Source organism: Juglans regia, chromosome 3 (assembly GCF_001411555.2).
Source record: "Juglans regia cultivar Chandler chromosome 3, Walnut 2.0, whole genome shotgun sequence".
NCBI classification, from domain to species: domain Eukaryota; kingdom Viridiplantae; phylum Streptophyta; class Magnoliopsida; order Fagales; family Juglandaceae; genus Juglans; species Juglans regia.
Window position 1 is genome coordinate 1,824,707 of NC_049903.1, and position 26,384 is coordinate 1,851,090.

General features: G+C 34.4%; 2 protein-coding genes and 1 pseudogene across 4 annotated transcripts; 1 reads left to right on the plus strand and 2 right to left on the minus strand.

Annotated features, from left to right (window-relative positions):
* Nucleotides 1-2,304: 2,304 nt before the first annotated feature.
* LOC108982174 (receptor protein kinase TMK1-like) lies at nucleotides 2,305-6,638 on the minus strand. Of its 3 annotated transcripts, XM_018953469.2 has the most exons (4): nucleotides 6,523-6,638; nucleotides 3,783-6,263; nucleotides 3,247-3,337; nucleotides 2,915-3,049 (listed from the first exon to the last, which is right to left on the minus strand). In XM_018953469.2, exons 2-4 carry the CDS (start codon nucleotides 6,142-6,144, stop codon nucleotides 3,022-3,024), a joined length of 2,481 nt encoding a protein of 826 aa, XP_018809014.1. In that variant the 5' UTR covers nucleotides 6,145-6,263; nucleotides 6,523-6,638; the 3' UTR covers nucleotides 2,915-3,021. The 3 variants fall into 3 exon arrangements, with proteins under 3 accessions (XP_018809011.1, XP_018809013.1, XP_018809014.1); XM_018953466.2 differs by lacking the exon at nucleotides 3,247-3,337 and having other exon boundaries at nucleotides 2,305-3,049; XM_018953468.2 differs by lacking the exon at nucleotides 3,247-3,337 and having other exon boundaries at nucleotides 2,305-3,049; nucleotides 3,783-6,337.
* An 11,118-nt stretch (nucleotides 6,639-17,756) lies between these two features.
* LOC108982854 lies at nucleotides 17,757-20,838 on the plus strand (annotated as a pseudogene).
* Nucleotides 20,839-21,462: 624 nt separating this feature from the next.
* LOC108982855 (aluminum-activated malate transporter 8-like) lies at nucleotides 21,463-25,319 on the minus strand. Its single transcript, XM_035688882.1, has 6 exons — nucleotides 24,910-25,319; nucleotides 24,433-24,573; nucleotides 23,882-24,154; nucleotides 23,564-23,703; nucleotides 23,225-23,377; nucleotides 21,463-21,996 (listed from the first exon to the last, which is right to left on the minus strand). Exons 1-6 carry the CDS (start codon nucleotides 25,229-25,231, stop codon nucleotides 21,469-21,471), a joined length of 1,557 nt encoding a protein of 518 aa, XP_035544775.1. The 5' UTR covers nucleotides 25,232-25,319; the 3' UTR covers nucleotides 21,463-21,468.
* Between the last annotated feature and the right edge of the window lie 1,065 nt (nucleotides 25,320-26,384).

A 26,384-nucleotide genomic window follows, 5' to 3' on the forward strand; every position in this document is an offset into this window, starting at 1 on the left:
TTATGCTGAAAAGTCACAAAATATACTTCAGAGCGAAATCTCACTGTTCATAACACTCAGGGCGTACTAAATTGTTCATTAAGTATATATTTATAGTGTCATATGACGGAAATCCTAATTTCGCTTTTCTTCATTATTCGTTCGAGCAGATTGTCGAGCGAGATCTTTGTCTGATGCTTACTTGAGCTACTTATCAAGCAAGACTTGAACGAACTGTCTGGTTGAGTCTCGTTCGAGGCACCTATTATGTGAACTTTTGCCTGACGCTTTTTTTGACTGTAAACAGTGCCATAAAATGTTTTCGAGGGTGTTGCCTATCGGCCCAAGCATGCGCTCCATGGCCCAAACATCCTTTAAAATATGCCGAAGAATCATAATACATCCTTATCAATTCGGGTCATCAAATCAGGTCATCATACCAACAAAACCAAGTTCCACAAATCCAATAGATAACGTAAGTAAGAGAAGTTCTTTTTTGTGCCAAAAATAAAAAAGAAAAACAAAGAGTGGTACTTCTGAAAGTACTAGTGGCAGTAATCCCATGCTTCGAGTGAGGAAAACAAAGGATAGAAAATACATGATTTATTATATTAGCCTTGCTACTCATTACACCACATTTTTTTTTTTTTTAGTTTTATTCTTCTAAATTAATTGAGTTATTATTATGAATACAATGAGATTTATTTCAAAAAAAAAAAAAAATTAATTGAGTTATTCTACTCATCATCCATACACCACATATTTGATAAGTAAAAAAAAAAATTAAAAATTAAAAAATCATGTGTAATGTGTAGTGTAAAAATTATGAATATAATTTTTCTTCTTTTACACAACATGATATCTCCTACGCACGAGCATAGTTATCCATATTTTTACTGTATAACAGCTCATATATACATACATATATATGTTACAAGTGCTTAATTTGCGATGATCTTGTTTTCTACTTTACATTAAAACTAGGTTGTAATCTCTGATGCACGCTAAGTACTCTCTTCAAAGTTCAAATGCTTATTTTTATTATGAAATTCAAAATCTAGTATGAAATATATATATTCGCTTTATATAATAATAATAATAAATCTGGTAAAAAAATCTTCCATTTTACTTTATAACACCATTAAATTTTAGAAATCCTTTTGTAAAACTAAAATTAGTCAGAAAATGAAAAAAAAGAAGGAGAATGAATTAAATGGAGCGTTAATAAATGGAAGGTTGCTTTCACTCGAGTAGTCTTTCGAACAAATGGTTGATTAAGATGTGTGTGAGTGTTTTTTAAGCTACCAGATTTGAAGATGGCGTTTGGCGTATAGTGGTGGGTTGAATTTTTCGTCTTTAGTCAAATAAATAAAAGAAAGAACAGGTATGTGACTTGTGAGTCGGCAGGCAGGCATGCATGCATGCATGATGCAGCAGTCAGATAGATAATCGCGTGCGGAGAGAGAAATCTCCCCAGCCAGTAGGACAGATTCAGCAAAAACGATGAGATAATTAATGTGACTACGTGGGAAGCACAAATTCAGCAAAAACGATGAGATAATTAATGTGACTACGTGGGAAGCACAAATTCAGCAAAAACGATGAGATAATTGATTAAGAGAGGATAACCAAAAAGATTACAATTGTTGCGACTCGTGAACCCTGAAATATGTGGGGTCAGGTTCTATTGCTTTTCGGTTTTCATCACCCTTTTCACTCAAATGGTTCCAGTTTGAGTGGCTCATAATGGCATGGCCATTTATGGGATTTGGGCCTACCTCTGTATTTTGCTCCCCTGGCTCTCTCTCTCTGTGCTGTACATGCAGGTGAGGCTCATCTCATTCCATTTATGAATGTTATTGGCATTGCTAGTTAATTGGACCAGCCAAATTACTACCCTGCCAAATTACTTAGTCCCTGGTGTGTTAATGGGTGTTGGTCAGTGTTTGAAAGGACACACTAGGAAGCTTCACTTTTACCAGACAAATCTTGACGCATTTCTTTATGTGTGTTTCGAACCTAAACAACTCAGCAGCTAAGTTTCCGGCTCACTCCGAAATTGATATATTCAAATATATATATGTACATGACATTTCTTTCAGCATCCATAGCCGAAAAAGACGCACGTGATAGGATACTTGTATGGAATTTGTACCTATCAAGGGTGAAGAACTGATTTTCATGCACCCAACTCCAAGGATTGGAATTCAAACGAGAATTTCAGACGCTTTTGTGACATAAGCAAGCATGTAGCAATGCCCACAAATGGAGAATTTCATCTTGTCCAATAGAACAGCAACACTTCTATGCATCTAACATATCAAATCTTAGAAAGTAGAAATCAATATATAATTAACAGTTCAACATTTCACAATCATTGTTCCTCTCTATCTACATCAACAATAAAAAGTAAAAATTCACAGTTGAAAATTCAAAGCCTAAACTTGAGATCTCAGGCACCTGAAATCTCCATTTTTATTGGCCACAAGTCCAACGCCGGCACTTGAACGTATTGCCTCTGAAAAAAAGATAATATGCTACCTACACCTTAGAAAAAAGAACCTCTTTTACCGTCCATCAGCAGAAGTGAAAGACTCGGCAAATCCAGTAGGTCTTGCTGGGATACTGTCTTTGCTGTCTTCTAGAGCCATATAACTCAAGTCCTTTCCTTCCTGCCAGCCCTTCACCATCTGATTAAGAGGAAGACTGTAATCAATTCCAGAATATTCCTCAGTGTCATCATCGAATGGTTTCCATTTTTCCACAAGTGGGGCCAACACATTCACGGCATGGCCCATATCTGGCCTTTGGAGGGGTTCTCTAGCAGTGCAGTGCCCAGCTAATTCAGCAATTATGGAGATGCTCTCAAATGTTTCTTCTTTTACATCTAGGGCTGGGTCAATGGCTGCCATCAGTGTCTCCTTATCTGATTTTATGCGCCAGAACCACGCAGCTAAGTACTGGCTCTCCTCGGGCCTGTCCTCATCAAGTGCCATCAACCCGGTCAATAGCTCCATTAGCACGATCCCAAAACTGAAGACATCAACTTTGGTTGTAATTTTTCCCGTCACTGGACCAATCAAATGATCGCAGTTGGAGTTAGTAAGACATGTGCATGCACTAATTTTGGGATAATAGACAATGAAATTGCATGGTCATTCCTACTTATACAAGAGATAAGTAAATATGCATCTGTACATTTCCAATCATCTGCAATTGAGTTGACTACTTAGGTAGGTGACTTCTTGTGCAAGAGATGTTTTTTACCTCAGTTGGAAGGGCTCTAATTCGTTTACCAATATTTCATTTCTGGTTTGGGCACCAAAATTTCGCTCCCACTCAAAATTGAAAGGAAAACCTAACATTTCAAAATCCCTTTAGAAACTTGCACAAATTGCCAATCAATTTATAAATGATCAAGATCGAAACAAATGGACACAACAGTTTGAAAGTAATGTGATTTTTGGAAATAACTTTCAAATTCCATTTTGTATACTTAAAGCATATGGAATATCCTCATTATCTATCGGATCCAAATTGATTTTTGCAAGAAGTTTTCTTATTAGTGCCATAAGCTCAATGAAATGTAGCCCTCTTGATCCACCAATGGGGGTCAGCTATGTCCATATTTAGGGTATAAAGTTCCAAGTTGAAATTTGTTATATATTCCTAAGTGAGCTAAAATAGCTTCTATAAACACGTATTCCTTCAGGTATTAAGTACTAAACAAAGAAGATCACTGCCCTCTTATTCATATCAATTTTCAATGCAACAAATTGAAAAGCAATTAGTTTGAAGGTTACCGGCATATTCTGGTGCTAAGTATCCAAAAGTCCCAGCAAGCCTGGTTACCACGGATTTCTCACCATCAGGAGCAAGCTTCACCAATCCAAAATCTGAAATTTTTGCTCTTAAATCATCCCCAAGTAAGATATTTGAAGATTTAAGATCTCTGTGTATGAAGCTCTGGTGAGCCATACTGTGAAGATACTCCATTCCCCTGGCAACATCCAAGGCAATATTTAGCCTCCTCTTCCAAGAAAGAGGCTCTAACTTTACGCTCTTCCAGTGGAATAGATGCTTACTGAGAGCCCCTTGAGGCATATACTCATAAACAAGAATTCTCTCGCTGCCTTCAATGGAATAACCCAAAAGAGATACCAAATGACGGTGCCGGACCTTCGAAAGCACGGCAATTTCAGACTGGAATTCATCCAACGCTTTGCTAGTAATGATGCCAGCCTCCATTCTTTTCACTGCTATTTTTGTACCATCATCCAATTCTCCCTTATAAACTACCCCAAAGCCACCACGACCAAGTTCATTCTCGGGGGCAAAATTATTTGTCACATTTCGAAGAACTTGAACTGATATGATTAGATTTCCAGCTTCAATGACATGAGACTCGCCCATTCCACTACTGTTTCTTCTTCCAGAACCACTCCCTGTCAGGGCAGAAGTGCTACCCTTTGTGTTGTTGGCAACAACAATCTTGACTGTGTTATCTGAATCAGATGGATCTCTCGGGTGAATTACAACAGAACTAGGAGTTGGGGCCACGTCTTTTCTCTTCTTACAATAATAGACAGATAGAGGTACGATCAGAAGAGCAACTATCGCAACAGGTGCCAAGACTGAAACCAAAATGGATCTCTTGGAACTTTTTGGTTTGCCAGACGTATCGTCACCATTAGAATTTGAGCCTGCTGTTGGGGAAGAGGGGTTTTTCGATGGGGACTGCGAACTACCAGATGATGGGCCGTTTTCTGGTGGACTGTTTCCAGCAGGGGGGGTTTCCTGCGACTGATTATCATTCAATAGAGGGTTACCAACAATGATGAGGTTCACAGTACCACTGAATTTTGGCAATGGAGGGGAAATATTGTTCCCACTTAGGTCCAGAGTTGTCAAATACTTCAAGCTAGTCCAGTTTTGGGGAATCTGACCACTCAAATTATTATTCTGAAGTCTAATTTGAGTAAGAAAACTTAGTTTTACAACCACGGGACTCAAGGATCCATTGAGATTAAACTTGGGCATGTTTATGATAGAAATCTCATTGCTGGGATTACAACTCAGTCCCGACCATTGCCCTTCACAAGGCTGATTACCAGTCCATGAAGAAACAAGAATTGAAGGGTAATTCACCCACTTGAGAAACTCTATAAGTGCCATAACATCCGGTGCACAAAGAACCCCAGGAGTTGATTGACAAAATGCATTAGAACTAAAAGAGAGCTTGGTGGCTTTGAATTTTGGTATTGGACCCATCAACTTGTTATTGCTCAAATCTAAGTTAACCAATGGCATATTAGCTAAGCTATCAGGAATTAAGCCAACAAGTCGGTTACCGTTCAGATTCAGATCCGTGAGCAAAGTCAAATTCCCGATGCTATCTGGAATCTCCCCTGTGAACTGATTACCATGAAGCCAGAGACTTCTAAGAGAGGTCATCGTTGTCACCATGTCGATTGGGCCTGTCAATCCGCCTCCGCGCTGGTCATTTAACCATAGCATCTGCAAAGCCGAACCACTAAAACTCTCCGGAATTTGACCGGACAAATAGTTCACAGAAAGTTTCAAGTTTGACAGAGAAGAAAACATTCCCAGAAAGCTTGGCAACGGTCCCACCAAATTGCAACTAATACAAGACAGATTTCTCAACTGGGGCGAGTCCTGCAACTGAGTAGGGAACATCCACCCAGTACTGGCATTCAAATTGATGTAATCCAATGCCAAGACCTCCAAACTCACAAGGCCATCGAAGAAATCGCCAGGAATGGTATCGAAACGGTTGTTGTCCAAGTAAGCATTGCGCAGATTGGACAAGCCGCTGAACGATGGTAAAGCTCCGGTGAAGTTGTTTTTCTGGAGGCCAAGGTCTGTAAGCATGGAGAGCTTGTTGAGATTCTGAGGGAGAGGGCCACGGAGACCCAGGTTTTGGACCTGAATCTGGGCGACCCTGTCTCCTTTACAGAACAAGTGTTTCCACTTAGACCCGCAAGGGTCAGCACCGTTCTCGGGCCACTGCAGGAGCTCTGGGTTTTCCAACCCTTTCTTGAACTGGTTGATAATCGCAAGGTCATTGGGGTCAGTGGCACCGAAAACCACCACGAGAAGTGAGAGAAGAAGTAGAAAGACAAGCTTTTTATGATGGGGTTCCATGGTAGATCAGTGATAGCACACCATGCTTCTTCATCGCAAATATTGAAACCCCAAATCGTAAAAAAGAAGCTTCATTTGAACCACGAATGGCGGTTTTCCAGGATAACCGTATGAAGAATCTTGCAAAACACAGAATTCAAATTACTTGGAGCATACGGAGGGTGGTGGGGAGAAGTAAACCTCACACGCAGGACTAAACCAAAGAAAAACATCAAAATTAAAACAACAACAAAAAAATTCAAGCTTGATGAATCCGCTAAAGAAAAATATAGGCGGATCTTTGAAGAAAAATTTTGCAACAAGTGGAAGAAAAATTTCGTGGATAAATTCGGTGTAATTAACGGGAATAGGAGAAAAAGTCCGGTGTTTCGTCCGTACCTGTTTGGGAATGCAGTGGTTTACGTTTCGAAATAGTGGTTTGTCACTGCCACGCACCACACTTTCCTTCGCTTCTCTCTCTCTCTCTCTGAGTACTGGTGGCATTCAAGCAAGGTGGTGAGTGACAGAATGATTACTGTTTTTTAAAGTGCGTTGATTTGTTTAGATTAATATGATTTGGATTAGTTTTAATGATATATTAATTATTTAGTCAAAAATTGACTTTATAGATATACAAAAAATCTACTCAACCTCCTACTATTCATACAATCTTCACACTCCACATTATTTTTAATTTTTATTATTTTTTTCTTTTATTAAATATTTATTATATAAATAATGAATAAAAAATTTAAAATAATTTAAAAAGAATAAACTTAGGCTTCGTTTGGTTCCTTAACTACTCTTAACTCATCTCAACTCATCATTACAACTTTTTCAAATCCCAATACAAAATATAATAAACAATTCAATTTTTTCAAATTTCAAAATAATAATAATATTAAAAAATAATATTCTACCAATATTTTATCATCTCAACTCAACTCACTTCAACATCCAAACACAACCTTAAAAAAAAATTTAAAAATAATTTAAAAAATTTAAAAAAATTTAAAAAAATGTGGAGTGTGGTAGAGGTTGTGTAGCAAAGCTGATACATATATATATATATATATATATGGACTGATACATTTTTGTCAGACCTGACCTGACCTGACCTGACGGAAGCTGCTGCTGTTCCCATTCTCTCGGCAACACCAAGTGAGCCTAATTTCCACGCATCTCTCTCTGCTTTTTTTTTTTCGTAATTAACAAATACAATATAGAATAATAAAATTGACTAAGCCCAAATTTTATGGTGGGACCAATGAACACTCTCATTAGAAAAATAATAACTTTATAATTATTTTATAATTTTATATAGAATAGAGTGTAGTTTTATAATATTAAAATTTATTTTTAATGAAATGATATGATTTTAATAATTATTTAAAAATAAATTATAAAATAATTTTAAAAGAGCGGTAAAAATATCATTACTCGTCTCTTGCTCTTATTTTTTAGGTAATAATCAAATTTTAAAATGTTTGATGAGTTTTTTCAAGTCCTCCGTACATATATTTGGAAAGGGAAAATAATAGATAGATAATAATTTTTTATAACTTTTTATACAATAATATTTTAAATTAGGAATATTTTTATACAATAATTTATAAAAATAACATCATTTTAAATAAATACTTTCATTTTAATATACGATTATATAAAGATTATAAAAAAAAAGTACTTATATCATTACTCAAATATTTTTAACCTCGCCAAAAGATTGAAAATAATAGGAATCAAATCTTTGGAAATGTTACCAATTAAAAGTCACACACCAAATATATAGGTAGTGCTAGGATCTCACGCTCACATCTTCCAAGGTTTTGATCCGACGATCTAAGGAGATATATCGACGTCAATTAATTTTGTTTAGATTAAAAGATGAGATGATTTGTAAATATTAATAAAATTTATAAATAATAATAAATAATAATGAGATTAGTTGAATTCATATCCCAATCCAAACCAAAAGCATGTTAACATTTTGTTCAAAAAAATTACCAAACTCAGTACAAAATATCCTTGCCAATGGCAGAAGTTTAGTACTGACAAAAGTAAATAATAATGTAAGAGTAATGATATATACACAACATTTTATACAATATATTATACAATAATGTGTTAAATAAAGAGTATTTTTATAAAATTATATTATTTTTATAAGATGTTTTATAAAAATATCCATCATTTAACACATTGCCATATAATGTATTGTACAAAATATTGTGAGTTAATCTTTTTCCATAATGTAATGCCAGCATGCCATAAACATGACAATTAAATACACGATTTCAAATTCAGACATGACAATTCATAACGTGAATTAATATAAGAGTAATTCTACATACAGTCGTGAAATACGTAAATATCGTGCAGTCGCTTTAAAAAAGAGTATGGTCTACTATTAAAAAATTAATTTTTTTCATGTGAGTCCCATATTTATTTATTTTTTTTAAAGCGACTACACGATGCCTGCACACTCACGACTGCAAGTATCATTTCTCTTAATACAAATCCCTCTCCACATCACACATCAACATCTCATGCAACAAAATTCATTCATCTCTACCAATGTCACGCCAACAAAATTGATCATGATAAAGGTAAATTTCATTTGTCTGTCTAAAGAGAAATATATAAAAAAAAAAAACCCAATATACAGAATAATAAAATTATTAAAAAAACAAAATGAAAAGAACGTGATGACCCTTAGTGGTAGTGCTGTAAATATATGTTAAAAAATTAAATTACGACTACAAAATAATAAATAAAATGATAAGAAGTCAAAAGGTGATGAACCTCAATGGACGTGTTGTAAATTGAGAATAGAACAGGGAACGTGACCACCGATCATGCGAAAATTGCGGTTGAAATCATTCAAAGTAACGGATCGTGGCTCTAGCATTACGGCACCTTAACCGGCACTCCCCATCTCTACGTGTTCACTATACATGAGATTACGTATCTGACCTTAGTCATGCTGGATATAATTTTAAGAAAAAATTATTTTGTAAGTGAGTTCGCGTATCAAACAACACATCGATATTGATATATAAGACATCTATTTGATAAAACGGTACAAATTAAAAATAAAAATAATTTTTATGAGATAAAGAACATTTTATTCTCTCAAAATTTTTCTTTTCAATAAAAAAAACTACGTAAATATTGATACGTAGGTTGAACTTTGACCCTTGTACCTAGCAAGATTTTGATTTTAAAATGTTTCAGATTTAACTATTGTTTTAAGAGAATGTGCAAAATTTATATATTTTAAAATTATATTTATTTTACAATCTAACGTATTATATTAAATCACGTTAGTTTATTAATTTATTTTTATGAAATCTCTTTATAGTTTAAATATTTCATTATATCAAATCATATCAATTTATAAATTTACTTCTATACAATTTTTATCTAATACAAGTATCATTCTCACTATAATATAGTATTTTATTAAAATAAATATTATTTTTCATTTAAAATCTTATCATCTAAATCACACTTGTGTGATGCATTCTAAATATTTCAAGTAATCACATTTTTTAATGATATTATATTTAATAATAAGACGAGGGTTTATAGTGAGACTCTAAGGCCTCGTTTGTTTTTATAGATGAGATGAGAATAGTTAAGATTAAAATTAAAAATAAAATAAAATATTGTTATAATATATTTTTTTAATATTATTTTTAATTTGAGATTTGAAAAAATTAAATTATTTATTTTATTTTGTGTAAATATTTAGAAAAATTGTAATGATTAAATGGAATGAATTGAAAAAAATTGTGACAACAAACGAAACCGACAAGAGTATTTTAATGAGTGAGACTATTTAGAAAGATTTTGACTACTAAATAATGAGTAACAACTAGATATATTTTTTGTCCACTTTTGGTAGCTTATTATTACTCGTACAATAAAGTTTTTTTTTTGGTTGTGAATTGGGTAGGAGAAAATTCTTTCAAATTAATTTATTAAATTGTGATTTGAACATTTCAGCCTGTATTTGAAACTCATCTCATCTCATCAGTATAACTTTCTCAAATTCTGATATAAAATATAATAAATAATTTAATTTTTTCAAATTTCAAAATAATGATAATATTTTATTCAATTTATCTAAAACTATCTCAATTAATCTTTGAATCCAAAAAGAGATAGATATTTTTAAATAGGATTAACGGTGCTAGTCCACCCTTAACTCAAATTCCTTCAATTTCTAAAAACCTTCATCTTTTGCAATTTACCTATGCTAATCTTACTCAAAAAAAAAGTGTCTCTGATCACATGCTTAAATGATGTGTGAAATCTTCTTTTTCGTTGGAAATCTTCTTTATTATTTGTACCAATTGAAATTAATCCAATCTATCGGCAACTCTTATCTTCTTAAATAATTTTTGTTTGATATCTCAATTAGTACTCTAAAGATCATGAAATATTTAAGAGAATGGGGAAAACTCTTGATACGTCAAGCAATCAACTACCCGAACCTCAGCGACTAGCTAGATTAATTAAAAGCATTGAAGATTTGTTTCCGACTGCATGGGTTTGAAATGAGAGAGTTTGGGTATGCAACTACAACTTCGGCTTAAGCTCAACATTAATATATAGTCTCAGTTTTGGTAGAAGCCTGCGTAGCTCTTCTCGCAACCAAAATGGCAGAACACTTACAAAAAGATTTTACAATCATAGAAGGCAACTCACAACTCGTAATCTCGGCAATCCAAAGTGAAAATCCAGCGTAAGAAATAAGATTTATCATTGACATTGCTAGAATACAGGAAATCAAAAAAGCTGGAGAGTTAAACAAATTGATGGATTTCAAAATCAATAAACGCACTCAGTGACACAATGGTCAACGACCAACTTTGTTTTTGGCCACATATCGGTTATAATTTACCTACTTATATTTTATATATTGACAGTGGAAATGACTTTCTCTCTAGCAGTTTGTAATATTTTTATTTTATGATAAGCAAGCTTGATTAGGAAAAAAAAGAAGTAATATATAGTCTCAGTATGTAATAAATATGGTCAGATTTTTTTTTTATAAATATTTTTATGATCTCTTATTTCATACTAAATTTTCAACAATAACTAAAAAATAATAGATTAAGGATATCTATTATCTTTTTAATATGATCATAAGATACTAAATAATTTATCTGTCGGTGGGAAATTGGGTCAAGTCATTGCATGTGCACAAGTGAGTTTGGATTCTAAACTCATCTCAACTTATCTCAATTTATTATTATAATTTTTTCAAATCTCAATATAAAATATAATAAATAATTTAATTTTTTTAAATCTTAAAATAATAATAATATTAAAAAATAATATTTTAATAATATTTTATCATCTCATCTCAATTCAACTCAATTCACTTCAATATCCAAACACAGTCTTTTCAGCAAGAGTATTCGATTGCTGTTTATAGTCAAATCCGAGTTTTGTGCGGTCAAATGCCTTTTCAAGGAGAGTTCTGCTTGGCTTTACTTTTCCGAAGGCAACAACCGAAATAGTACTTTGGAGTCTTGGACGCCGAGAATAATGATAGAAGAACAAGGGCATGTTTGGTAATTAAAATAAAATATAAAATTCTTATTTCATCTCATTTTATTATTACATATTTTTTAAATTTTTATATAAAATATAATAAACAATTTAATTTTTTTAAATTTCAATACACATTTTTCAAATTCTAAAATAATAATAATATTAAAATATAATATTTTAAACTTCAAAACAAAACATAAAATTCTCATCTCATCCCAAACTTGTCCTAAGTTACGTGATGTATAAATATCCTTTAATTATTTTAAAAAGAGTGAAATTTATTATTAAAAAATTAATTTTTTTTATATAAATATCGTATTTATTTATTTTTTAAAATAATTATACAGTACTTGCACACTCATAATTACAACTATTATTTTTTAGAATAGAATACACAGAAAAAGTAATTATATTTTAATTTTATAATAATTTTATTTAATTTTATAATTTTTAAAAAAAATTTATAAAATATCTTAACTCAAATCATTTTACTATCATTTATAAATTATTTTATTATTATTCATAAAATTTTACTATAAGAAAACTGTTTATTTGTGATCAGTTAATTACAGTAAAATGACTATTTACAGCTAAAATGAATATGTTTTGATCATAAATAATTTTTTCACCGTAATTAAATAGTCACAAAAATCTATTTTTCTTGTAATATTTACATCTCATCTCATCCTATCTTTGTACAACCAACCCTAAACCTCTTTTAAGAATTACAATTTCTCTTAATGCGTGTTTGAAAAAAGTAGACGTATGCATAGAGGTTGCCGTGTATTCCACAATCTTGCCTTTGAAAGTTCATATATTCCCTCGTCCAACCAAGCCCATGAAATTCTTATTAAACTAATCGTAATTTTCAATTCTCAGAACAATTATTTGACGTCCAACAATACTTTTTAACCAAAATTTTCAAGTTCTTCGTTATATATAATAGATATATGTATGGATTGGACCTAATATATTGACCAATCATTAGTGTACCAACAAAAAGTGGGATCCAGGTATATATTCTCATCACCTTTAATTTTCTCAACAATTTCTTAAAAATAAAGTATTATATCGCAATCTGGTAAGGTTCTGGCGGTGCAAAAGCTGGCCTTTTGATTGAGCCATAAAAGCACAGACAAAGCTGTGGTCCCATATCTTATGCTAAGCTTTTTGTTCCCAAGTGGGTGAGGGAACTTGGGTCCAAAGAGTCAAAAGTTTCGAGGCCGCTCCCTTTTTCTCTCTTTACATTTTTCTTCTTATTTTTATATGTTTTTTTTTTATTGAATTTCCCAAGACACTTGATTCGATGAGATGAAATTATTTAACGAATTAAGTCGAGAGTGTATTGCGTCGGTGCTAATTAAAGTATCCTTATTTTCGCGTAAACCAAACATTTCGTCGTCCTTAATTATTGTGATCAGGTGGTTGAGAGGAATCGGTCTAATCGAAAACGTTTGGAATTTCTACATACCATGGCTTATGCGGTGCGCTGAGCGTGAAGTCTACGTAATGGCCATGAGTCGCGAGCTTTCTGAACACAGCAGGTTTGATAACTCTGACATATAGTTCAATAAGATAGACATATGTTCTTTGAAATTAGAAGGAAAAAAAATGAGAGAGAGTAGCAATTTAATTGGTTGCCAGCTGCGTAAGGGATGTGCATAAGCCATTATACATAGCTGACAAAATATAAAATATGCTCAGAGCTTGACCTCCTTCATGCGATTCGATAACGATATCTGTTCTGTGTTTGGGTTGCATTGGGCGGGATTTTTCTGAATTATGTTTCAGTAATTTTTAGGCAGACTTATTTGAGGGTTGTTCCAATGCCTAGCCTGTAGAAAAATGAAGAACAAAAAGTATGAAAATCGAATGTAATTTCGATAATATGATGACACTCTCGTTAGAGTATTTATCTCATAAGTTAGTGATGGACAGAAGGAATTAAGTGTTTTCATTGTGCACCAATAATCTTTGTTTATAGGCTATGAGATCACACTGGTTGGCAAGGATTACAACCATTAGTAATACAATAGTTGGTAAAGAACACAACCATTAACAAGTGACCTAATCTTTTGACTAAATCAAAATATTGTCTCTTTTGACACTTTGTCAATCATCACCCCATGAGAACCATCATCATGAAGAGGGTGGCATTCCAAGAGATCTATTCATATTTGGTGATCACACCCCTTAAAATTACATAACCTATAGGCAATCACGCATTAATGATCATTTTATGAACAATTTTAGCAAAAGACATGCATGAAACATTTTATACATATTAGGTATATATATTGGTGAAAGGAAAAGAATGGTCCGCATAATAAAGTCTGCATGGGTGATCTCAGATAGAATAATTCCAACAACAAAGGACAGCTAGCTGCAACCCATAGCCAGTTGAAAATGAAAGATGAGAAGTTGGGAGGTAGAATCTTCTCCAATAAAGAGCCACCATTCTTTTGTCAATTATGACAGGTGGAGATTATATATAAGTCTTATCCAGATCATAACGTCGTTTTGACGAAGATGCTTACCCTCCCTATCTGCTAAGAACTTACACATGGCTGTCAAGTTTGGGGGGGGGGGGGCGGCGTACGTACACATACATCCTAGAAATAAATAAAACATGCGCAAACAAGTTAATTTGGGTTTGCTTAAAGGAAGGCATGCATGCAATGCGATTTATATATTACGATCATGCATATATTTTAGCAGTCAAGGCGGCCTTGTTGATAATCAAAGAACAAACAAGAAAATAGAGTTTGAACGATCCGTTGGAAAGATCAGCATGCCTAAACATCAAACATGTATAAATATATAGGACATCGAAGTCCCAAGCAGGCCATCTCCTTCGATCTCTAATATGTATAATTAGATTGCTCGTAGTCGTAATAGAAGTACTCTCTTTGGACTTTGAAGTTTGAACCCCCGGCCCCGACGACAACATTAATAATCGAAGAACAGTGGCTAAATGACTTGAGATGCCAGCTGCGCTAGCTACCTGTTGGTTGTAATACTGCAAACCATCATGCATGGGATCATATGTTTGGGACCTGAAAAAATGAGTTCATGAATTATTGAAGGATTACATGAAGATACCATGCAAGCTGTTAGAACTTGATCGCCAATGATTATTGGGTCGTTCTTGTCCTGTTGTTAAAAAAACAACAAAAAAGTCTATTTATTTGGCATTCCCTCAAAAAATGGGCAATCTTATATATAGAAGGGTTATATATATATAGAAATTAGGATACAGCCAATTATGATGGTTCTTCACGTGTTGTTAAAAACAACAAAAATATCTATTTGGCATTCCCTCAAAATCTGGGAAATATTTCTGGAAACAGATTTCAAACCAGACAAAACTTTTTGTTTTTCCTCCGAATTATCTCTGCACATGCAGCCGTATTCCGTCAGCACGTTGGTTCCTTGGGCAAAGCTGATGACCTTATTAATAATTTGAGGAAAATGTTAGGGAACCGTTTTGAGTTCCCATTTAGGCTTCCGCTTGACATGTAAAGGCCACTTGGCCTTTTTCCTCCTTATGTTTTTTGTATTTTTTTTCACTTGCCCCGCGTGCTAGCCCTCCCCTCCCCTCACCCAGCTCTCTCTCATTTGCCCCGCTTGAGATCCCTCCCCTCCCCTCCCCTCACCTAGTTCGTTCTCTCCTGCCCCGCGTCTCCATCTTCGACCGTCTCCCCTCCCCTCCCCCAGTTTAGCTTCTTCAAAGTACTCGGAAAGGGTTTTTTCCAAGGTAAATCTACAATTTTTTGGGGTCATTGTTTTCGAAACAATTGTACTTTGTTTTGGAATTTGTTTGTAGGTGAGAATCATTGTTGAGTTTTGTTGTAGACTAATGAGGTGATTTTCTGAGCACCAAGTGCTCGATAGAATGTCACAACAGTTTTGTCTTTGCGTATTAAAGGTTTTAATGATCCGACGCCACGTCCACATATTAAGGTTTTGGTATTTTGCTCAACTCATGCATTTCTCCTTGCAAGTTGCAGTTTCTAAGGCTCCTAGCAAAGCAAATCAAGACATAAATCATAATTTCTCAACATGGATAGGTGAATGTGCATACTTCTTTGATTTCCAACTTGCATATAAAGCAACTAGAACAAAAAAACTTTGTGAAAGTCGATGAAAATAGTGTAACCATGAGTCCAAAAAGAAAAAAAAAATGACTGGTTTAATGTAACCATGAGCAATGTTTCAAAAGATATAATGCTTCCTACCAACTTAGTTGGCTTAAGCAACCTGATATCTTTGTTCAGTAACATTCCCCTTTTCTTTCTTTTTTTTTTAAAAAAAGTAGCATTCCCTTTTAAATTCTTTTTAGGTAATGGTACTATGAATCATGGCTTACATTCATGGCTTTATTCTTTCTCGCTTGTTATTACAAGTAGTCACAAGCTTTCATTAATGAGAGAAAATGACATTTCAGGCCATCCATTTTAGAGGTAGTGACATAATAATTGTAAATATTGACACAATGTCTGAAGCACATAGTAACACTAGCAATATCACACGCTCAAAAAACTCTTGGCAAAATGAATACCCAATATACTTTTGTGGTATTAAAGCGTGTCGACGAACTGCGCATACGGAGGATAATGACGAACGTCGATTTTTCAGTTGCCAAAACTTTGAGGTATGTTATTTCACTATTGTTTGCTAAAAAGTAAATAATACCTTATTTGCTAATGTGCTGGTTGATTTTGCAGGCTGGATATTCTTGCGGATATTTTTGTTGATATGACCCGGAAATACCACAATATGATGAGAAGAATTACAAAATCCACGAGTGCTTACATCAATGGAGGAAAACCATGAGTGCTTACATCAACAAAGAGTTATAAAAACAGGTTCAATAAAATTCCAAGATTTCAACAGAGACGAACTGGGTGAAGGGCGGGGATGGGAGACGATTGGAGATGGAGAACTAGGTGAGGGGAGGGGAGGGGTCTCACGCGGGGCAAGTGAGAGAGAGGAAAAAAAAAAAGGCAAAGGCCAAGTGACTTTTACACATCAAGCGGGCAACCTAAACGGGATCCCTAGCATTTTCCATAATTTAATAGGGTCTAACCTAATGTTAGAGGCCTAGAGCCCACAAAGTCTTGAAATAAAGTCCATATGACGGCCCACACAGCCTTTGTCCAGTTAGCGTAAAGATTCATACCGACCCAAAAACCCTACAATCACTCGAGACGGGTACCCCCCGCATACCTGGGGTTCCACATCAGAATTAATTAAATGGTGTATTTGCACCTTTTGATTTACTTTTGAAATTTGACTCCACCCCCCACGAAGACAAATCAATCTTCACCTCGGCTCTTCACCTAGCAGAGAACACACCAATGGAACCCCGCAGAACATCTCGCATGAAAGACTGCTACAAATCCCAATCTTCACCTCGCACGGAACAGCTGTAAGTGGTTGGACCTGGAGGATGTTTTTGTGTTATAGAATGTTTCACAGTCAGAACTGGTTGGACCTGGGTGCAAAAACAAAAAATTTTAAGTCATATTTTGGAAGTGGTTGGACCTGGGTGCATAAACAAAAACTTCACCTCGCACGGAACAACTGGAAGTGGCAATCGTAAGATCAAAAAGTTTAAATCATATTCTGGACCATTAAAGACTAGGAATAAAAACAAAAAAGCTTAGATTCCTTCTGATGGGTAGCCAAAGATATAGAAAAATATATGAGCTATCTGAGCAAAGATCCTTCCAATGGGTAATCAACCGAACTAAAATATATGAGCTATTTGAGCATTTGGCCAATGAATGAAGACAAGTTCTGAGATGCAAAATATCTGAGATGAGTTTGGCTTCAATGGGTTTATGAAAAAATCGAGAATTTCTTCTTCTTTTTTTTTTTTTTTAAAAAAGATAATATAAAGGGTGACGGCCACGTCACACGATTCCACAACAGGTATCCAACGGAGAGGAAGGGTAGCACGCGGGACAAGTGAGAGAGAGAAAAAAAAAGAAAAAAGAAAAAGCAAAGGCCAAGTGGCCTTTACACGTCAAGTGGACAGACTAAACGGGAACCAAAACGGTTTCTTAGCATTTTTCATAATTTAATAGGGTCTAATCCAATGTTAGAGGCCTAGAGACCACAAAGTCTTGAAATAAAGCTCATATGACGGCCCACACAGCCTTTGTCCAGTTAGCGCAAAGATTCATACCAACCGACTGAATTGTTGGTACGTATGGACCAATCCGCAACTTCGAAGTTCAACCCGTCTCTCCTCCACCGAACAAAGCCCATTTTGGCCCTCACAAAGTTTCGAATCTAATTCTAAACCCTCACCACCGATTAGGGTTTTTCTGATTTTAATTTTTCTCTGCACTTTCTCTGTTAGCCGAGTCTCAAGGTTCCTCATTGCTATGGTTCGGTCCCTGTCCTCTCTCTTTCTCTTTATGGTTACATCTATTGTTTTTCAAAAAATCTACTCAACCTCTTACTATTTATATAACCTCCACACTCCACATTATTTTTAATTTTTATTATTATTTTTTTTATTAAATATTTATTATATAAATAATGAATAAAAAATTTAAAATAATTTAAAAAGAATAAACTCAAAAAAAATTTAAAAAAATATTAAAAATTTAAAAAAATGTGAAGTGTGGTGGAGGTTGTGTAGCAAAACTCATTATTTTTTTTATAGCTGATTTGTGGTTTTTATTGGTGTTACTATTAATTCTTTTGGCAGCCGCAAGGAGATTACATAGAGCTTCATAGGAAGAGACATGGCTTCCGCCTCGACCACTTCGAGCGCAAGCGCAAGAAGGAGGCTCGTGAAGTCCACAAGCGCTCTGAATATGCCCAAAAGGTCAACTTCCCCTTCTTTCTCTTTTTAATTATAGTGTTCTGTGACTTATCAAAAAAATTATAGTGTTCTGTGAATTCCACAATCTCTTCTTTCTTAATTTTTAGTGCTTGATCTCTCATTTTATTGGGGGGTTGTATTTTGAATGGAACAGGCTCTGGGTATTAAGGGCAAGATGTTCGCGAATAAACATTATGCAAAAAAGGCTCTGATGAAGAAGACGTGAGTTTAACTTTTTTTGTTTTAATCTTTGTTTTATTTCTATTTTTTGCTACTTTTCACTTTTTCACTCGATTTTTCTCCGAATTTATTTATTTCATTTCCAGTTTACTATGGGATTTTGACTATTTCTATATACTAGTTGTTCAAAGGGTATTAGCACGATGCGTTGTTCTTTATAAATTTTGGGTATTGAGATTTTGATGCCTTAGTAAAGATGTGCCATGGACCATTTGGAGAATAGCGGACTTATCTTTGTCATGATGGTCGCGAAAGTTATTGCAATTCTCTGTTATTTCATTACTCAATCGCTCATACTATTTGTATAAAGTTAAATCACTATGTATCATATTATTCAGTGATCAGTCACATATAACTTATCTTTTCTTCTTGATGACTACTCTTAAATTGGACAGCTACTAGTGGGTTAAAATCGTCTTATGTTTGCATGCAAACAGACTGGCCATGCATGAGGAATCGTCCACTAGGATTTAGGTGGATGATGATGTCCATAAAGGAGCTGTTCCTGCTTATTTGCTGGATCAAGAGAACACAACACGGGCAAAAGTATGTTGCTCCTACAATCTAAAAATACTTGTTTTATATGCAAACATCTCCTATAATGTGTATAAATCCGAGATTATACTGTATATAGGTTCTTAGCAATACCATTAAGCAAAAGAGGAAAGAGAAAGCTGGAAAGTGGGAAGTCCCTCTGCCAAAGGTGAGTTGATAATCAACATCCTTGCATTACTTTATCTATTTTGCACTTCCACGGGTTTTTTGCCATTTCCTTTGCTCATATGTGCACGTGTGCTCATTGTGGTTATCGTGCAAGATCCTTCAATTGGGCACCTATCTTAAATGTAAACAGAGAAACTTTATAACGGGAACTTATGTCCCTTCTTCAGGTGAGGCCTGTGACTGAAGATGAAATGTTTAAAGTGATCAGATCTGGTAAACGAAAGAGTAAGTTTTCCTTAACTCACCTTCTTATTAATCTCTTCTTGACATTGACAATTTGTGTATTGTTAAAATTCATTTATCCTTGATTTCATTTGTATGTCTTTAGCTTATGGTAAGACTGTAAGAAGATACGATTTTAAAGTGCTAGAAGATTGGTGTAGAGCTATTGTTGTTTTAATTTTTCTCTTTATTTATTATTTGGCCTAACTCTACAGAACTTATTACTGTCTGGAATGCATGAAATTCATTTGATTCAAGTTAAATTCCAATTATTTATATTTCTCCACCCGGATTCTCTTTTGCAGCCAATCAATGGAAAATAATGGTCACGAAAGCCACATTTGTTGGACCTGGTTTTACGAGAAAACCTCCCAAGTATGAGCGGTTCATCCGTCCTACAGGTTTGCGGTTCACCAAAGCTCACGTGACACACCCTGAACTCAAATTTACTTTCAATCTTGAGATAATTGGAGTAAAGAAAAATCCTAATGGTCCAATGTATACCTCTCTTGGCGTGATGACAAAGGGAACAGTCATTGAGGTAACTTTTCTATCAAAAGCTATGATCCATGAAAGAACGCAGTCAACATAATGGGTTTACCCTGTTTGTTTCTCTTGTTACGGTGAATTTTAGGGGAATGTCAGCGAGTTGGGTCTGGTTACACTAGCTGGGAAAGTTGTATGGGGTAAGATTGCACTTCTAATTTTATAACCACTTATTACTATTGTTATCAATGCCTTCTTTTTTCAATTCCCATCAGTGCATGTCGCATTTGGTTTGTTCTTTATATTAGCCTCCCCTCTGTCTCATTTGTTTTGTGGTGAATGCAGGGAAATATGCTCAGGTGACAAATAACCCTGAGAATGATGGGTGTATAAACACTGTTCTGCTTGTATAAAGAAGGTTACTGGCAACAAGAGACTGGGGAGAACACCAAGATGTATAAAATAGGATTCTTTCCTTTAAACGGGACTCGTTGCGTCTCTTGCGTGTAACCCAATTACGTAATAGAGCCTCTTTGCTATTTTTTTTTCTTTTTCTCCCGAGTGTAGCAGCAATGCAGCATGCTAAAATAACAGCGTCATCGGAGTTATATGATTATGAATGATGCAATTTTGTACTCGCAATATTTCAAATTTAGTTATTATTTAGCTTACCAGGTTTCTCTATTGTTACCATTTAAGCCGAAGGACAAACATCTTTACTGGGAATTATTCCAATAGCATTGTAGAGCAACTAGATTCGATCGTTATTAAAATTTAATCGTCTCTTTTATTGGTTTGTTGAACGAGCCGTAACCTAATTTTCGTCCTCCGTGCATGCTCGAGTACTTGGCCCCCTCTTCGACAAATAATTCTTCCGCAACATAGCATTCACCAAATTGCAGAATACGAAATTGCATACGGTTGGCTGCAAAAACCCAGTTAATTATGGTCACATTAAAATACGAATTCAGCGGTATTACAGATCTTTCTGTATTAATTGATCAACACCTAGTCTTGATGAAACTTCTCCATATATAGGGTCTAGTCCAACTATCTTGAGGAAACTTCAGATCAGAGAACTAGGTTAAATATTTATAATCTTGTGCATATTTTCGATTAACTTGAAAATTAATGATAACCAAAAGAAAATAATATTTTATTTTAATATTCATCGTGCAGCACTTTTTGATTTTTACAATCGATCAAATTCAAATGGTTATAATGTGATAAAGATAATATTAGTGATCATAGGTCAATTATGATTTTTACACTCCCAAGTTAAGTCGTTGGTAGCCGTCGACTTTTGGTACCTCAGAAATCTCATTTTCCATTGGACCAATATTCATGTTTGATGTTGCGGATACTGTAATTGTAACATGGTCGATACTTCTCATGTTACCATCCAAAAGAGGTTTTATGCTTCCTCGGTGAAGTAGCTGCGGCTTTTCTGGTGCTACAGAGGGTTCAACACTCTTGAAATGTGCTAAGCAAGATAGCTCGTGGACGGATTCACATATTTTCTCCACGCATCTTGTGATTTCTATTAGAATTGAAGTCACTGATGCAATTGGTATAATTGCTAGGACGTTCACATTCTCTAGTACTACTAAATCTGCTTTGAGTGCAATCTCGAATTCATTAATGGCAGTTTTAGATATTTCTACATGGGAATCGGCGACCGAAGGGTTTGTCATTGTTTTAATTGATGTTGCTAATGCTTGAAGTGCCTTGCTGGATTCTGAGCTTATTTTTGTTGTTAATTCTCGAATTTTGTATCGGAATTCTAGTGATGCCTGCAAGAGTAACATGTACACATATTAATAATTTTTTTTTTTTAAGAGACGAGGTCATGTGTCCAAAAGTGACCCCCCACATTTATTAAGAACCTCACTTATAGCGGAGGCATACCTTGACTACAAACATGGCACTAGGAATATTCTTCCCAAGCCTATTATGAGACTTTAACCAACAAATCAACCAATACAAAACCGCAACTATACAATTCTTACCAAACTCGTATTGACAGCAAACCCGCTTTATCAACATGAAATATTCCTTTTAATAATTAGTAAATTCTTTCAAGTTATAAAAGTTTATATATAATTCTTTGTTAATTAATTAAAAAATCATATGATACAAAGTAAAGTTTTCATGTACTTTTTTTACTTGATAAATTTCTTTAAACCCATGATCAACAAGTTTCATAAAATGATCGATGACAAAAGTCGGAGAATTAAATTAACAAATTGAAAATTTGATTTTTAGCACTGTCATTTATTTAGTGTTAATTTGTCCATCTATTAAGTGTGAAAATCTTCATTTTTATCCCTTCTGTTATTATTAGTGCGTTGGTGTAATCTATAAATTACATGCAATAGATCAAGAGATGATCATTAATAAGCGAGCATACGAACGTCTTCCTTTGAATTTTGAATCCCACAAAACAGGTACGTACTCAGTTATAATAAATGATAGTAGTGAAATGATTTGAGTTAAAATGTTTTACCGAGTTCTAAAAAATGAGAGAGAGAAAACTAAATAAAAATATTAAAAAATTATTTGAATATAATTTTTATTTTAAAGTTTGAAAAAGTTGTATTGATTTTTATGTTTTGAAGTTTGTAAAAAGATATTAGTTTTGTGTTTGGATAAAGATTATTTAGGTAATGAATAAATAAAAAAGTTAAAAATGAATTTGAAATTAAAAAATATTTTATATTTGAGTGATAATTGAGAATGAAATTATGATAAGTTTTGAGAATTTTAAGAATCTTGTGTCCCATCTTATCTGTGTCCAAACGTCTCCTAAATCTTAACCTAGATAGAAATTAAAATCTCTAAGATCAAGACTATGGAAATTCTCGTTGATGTTTTAGAAGCTAGCTGGCTGGACAAGTTGCGTGTTTCTTTCAGAAGGTTAATCAAACAAATTAATTCACACGTACATACATACTTTACGTCATATAGTAATATTTCTCAATTAATTGCATGTAGAAAAGATACACTAGCTAGAATACGTACTTGGATATCAGAGTAGTTGGCGATCATGTACCCATTAAGAGCTTCAATTTGGTAAGCACACTGTCTAGCAAGGGCTCCAATCTTCAAGTACTGTTTCCATGGATGACGGAAGGGGAAAGGGCCATGCCCTGGTTCCCATCTTGCGAAATTTGCCTGGAATATTCAAATCATATTCAGTCAATATTCTGGCTAGCTTGACTCACGTCGTAATGTAATATATCGTGCACGAACTACGTACGGAAATAAAAATGTCCAGCAGATGATCAAGTGCAGATCATGTATATATATATATATATATAAGTAATGGCTTTCATTTAAAATGCTATATAAAGGACCCACCAAAGATTCTTCATCGTTTTTCGAATTGAGAACTCTTTTATATCCTTGAAGAAGTACGGCCTTATCAACCTCAGAGGCCGTGGCACCACCCTCGATCATTAATTCATCCGCAGAGTCCTGAAAATATTCGCTCTCAAAACCTGCACTAAAACATTAATTAATTTCTAATTAGTACTTAACAAACATTCCAAATTAAGATCGATGATCAATATATATATGAGTACTAGTGATCAGGCCGCATACAAATAAAATGAAATTAAGCAAATTAAAGTAGGTAAACATTGAATCACCATGCATTCATGGTACGTACGTACGTACCTTCTAGATAGTTTGCAAGATTTTCTAAATTGGAAGCAATTAACTTGTGAAGATCTTCGCCAGCCCATACCGGACAAACAAATATGGATATGATTATGCAGGATGCTCCTCCTATTACAATTGTTGAGAGTCTTTGATGGGCCATCTGAAAGAGTTGTTCAACTCGATATCCCGAGACTGATACCAAGCTGAATGTCAATATAAAAATTAAGACCCCATAGTCATATCTTGCCTTTATACGTGGAATGAACCGTATGAATGATGATGCTGTGGCTGTACATGCATACGATACGAGACTAATTGCATCAGTACTAATTAAACCGCATAAATTGGCTTTTATGTACTTAATTTTCTCGGTTGAGTACAGAATATATGGAAGAAAGGAGGACTTGGAATTATTACCAGGAATAAATATATATATATATATATATATATATATATGCGAAGAAATGAAATATATATATGAACCCAAACTTTCTGCTTTAGCCCCTTGTGGCAATATTCCAAGTAAGTTATATGCAGTACTTAATATATGATGATAAGTATAGTACCTTGTAAGAAAACAAGCATCCCAAGGGCAAAAGGCTCTCCTTTCTCGCCGAAGAGACGTGATGTGTGTTGAGCTCCAACTCCCAGAGTACCCGCAAGTAATGTTGCAAAACCTCTATTTAAACTTTTGCTGAGAGATGCACCTGATCAACAGAAGAAATATGATCTTTAACTAATTAGTTTAACATGCATGCATGCTAGCTACAAATCTTAAGAAGACTGAAATACATTTTTGATAATCTGAAATTTGGCTTTGGTTCGATTTTTTCTTCTTGGAAATTTATAAGAACTTCATTTTATCAATGCAGGTAAAGTTAGTTGCTCACGTGACTGCTAAAAGAAGGTTAATTAGGTTGGCACGATAATTATCCAACTTACAAAAAAGGAAGGTGTTTCTGCATTATTTTTAACAACATGCACGATTAATGTTCGGTTTTTTTTTGGGTGGGGGTGAATAATTAAGTTATTCAAAAGCTTACCAACACTGAATTCGAAGACTACTACCACTGTTAGCACAGCCCACATTCCTGAAACCCCAAAACCATTGTAGAGAGGTTTCCAATAGTAAAAAAAGGACACCAATGTGAGAGCTAATCCCACTTTTAGGGAGTGGATGACTCTTCTTGGGTCTTCCTGTCCGACCTCCTTTGTGCTCTTTGCAACCTTGACAGCCTTATTCATGGCTTTCCCAGACAAGGCCTTAAGCCAGCTCCAACCACGGGTGAAAAGCCCAGCCTTCTGTCGAGTTTCTGCCTCAATCTCCATGGCTAAAGAGTGGTGGAAATTAAAGCTACTTGGCATTAACTGATTTAAGGTTTCCAATTAGTTAAATGAGGCTACGCACAGGCTAAGCAAACATTTAGGGTGGCGAGGGTGGAGTGAAACTCGATGCTCGGAGTAAAATGCCTCTTGGTGGGTGTCTCACCTTGTGACTGAATATTTATAAGAAGAAAACCTGGGTGCAGGTCAACAATATTCAATTACACACATGTTGGTACTTGTCTTTGTAGAACGAGGGGACAGAAACCTTTTAAGGAAGGAATTGCGACCGTAGAATTGGCTGACTAGGGTTTAATTTACTTGGGATCTGAGGTTATTATTTTCCACGAGTAGAAACAGAAGCCCAGTACAATCCATGACAAAGTTCAGAACAAAATGTACTAAAAGAACCAATTAGTTCAGCCCACTACCCGGAGGGAGGAGGGGCTGTTCAGCGTTAGCTTTTAGATAATGAAAAGTTAAACTCATCATCTTCATATCATATATTACAAATAATTTTTTTATTTTTTTTATTTTTTTATCAAATGTGTAGTATATAAATAATAAGTAGAAGAAATTAATTAATTTATAAAAAAAATAAAATAAAAATAAGTGTAATGTATAATATAGGATTGATGAATTACAAAGTTCAAAAAATATTGCCGAAGCCAATAGCTTTTTAACTTTGGCTTCATGCATGTATAAAGTATAAACACAATGAAGCCTTGCTAATTACCCAGGTCTAGCATTATCAAAATTGCCGAGATAGGAAATCGATGCAAGTCCATCATGAGATGCACTGTATCCCACTGTTCATGAGCTTGACCAAAAACAAGTCAGCGTACAAAATTTTTTTAATCTAATTAAATAAAGTTTATTGATCGTCCTCCAAACTAGACTGAGCTTGAGACTTTTCATTTACCCTTGAAAGACGAAAAAATAAATGATAATTAAGAAAGGAAAAAAAAAGGAATAATGAAGCCATGATAATTTAAGAAAGCTAGGAAACAAACAAACAATGCCTATTAGTCTAGCTAAGCCAACGGCATAAAAAAATAAATTAACCAGTTAAACACATTAAAGTCGTCGACGATCTTTAATGTGACAAGATGTTCTTGGAAGAATCACTTCCCTTTAATCGAATGTGAAATCATCGTTTGTTTTAAAATTTTAAAATAATATAAATTAAAAGATA

What these genes read in the sequence shown, in the direction of transcription:
- LOC108982174 (XM_018953466.2), bottom strand. Translation starts at nt 6,144, where the DNA reads ATGGAACCCCATCATAAAAAGCTTGTCTTTCTACTTCTTCTCTCACTT. An exon ending in CTTAGCACCAGAATATGCCG is followed by an intron (nt 3,050 to 3,782) that starts GTAACCTTCAAA and finishes TGATTGGTCCAG; the next exon opens with TGACGGGAAAAATTACAACC.
- LOC108982855 (XM_035688882.1), bottom strand. Translation starts at nt 25,231, where the DNA reads ATGCCAAGTAGCTTTAATTTCCACCACTCTTTAGCCATGGAGATTGAG. An exon ending in GATGCTTGTTTTCTTACAAG is followed by an intron (nt 24,155 to 24,432) that starts GTACTATACTTA and finishes ATGCATGTACAG; the next exon opens with CCACAGCATCATCATTCATA. An exon ending in TCTTGCAAACTATCTAGAAG is followed by an intron (nt 23,704 to 23,881) that starts GTACGTACGTAC and finishes GTTTTAGTGCAG; the next exon opens with GTTTTGAGAGCGAATATTTT.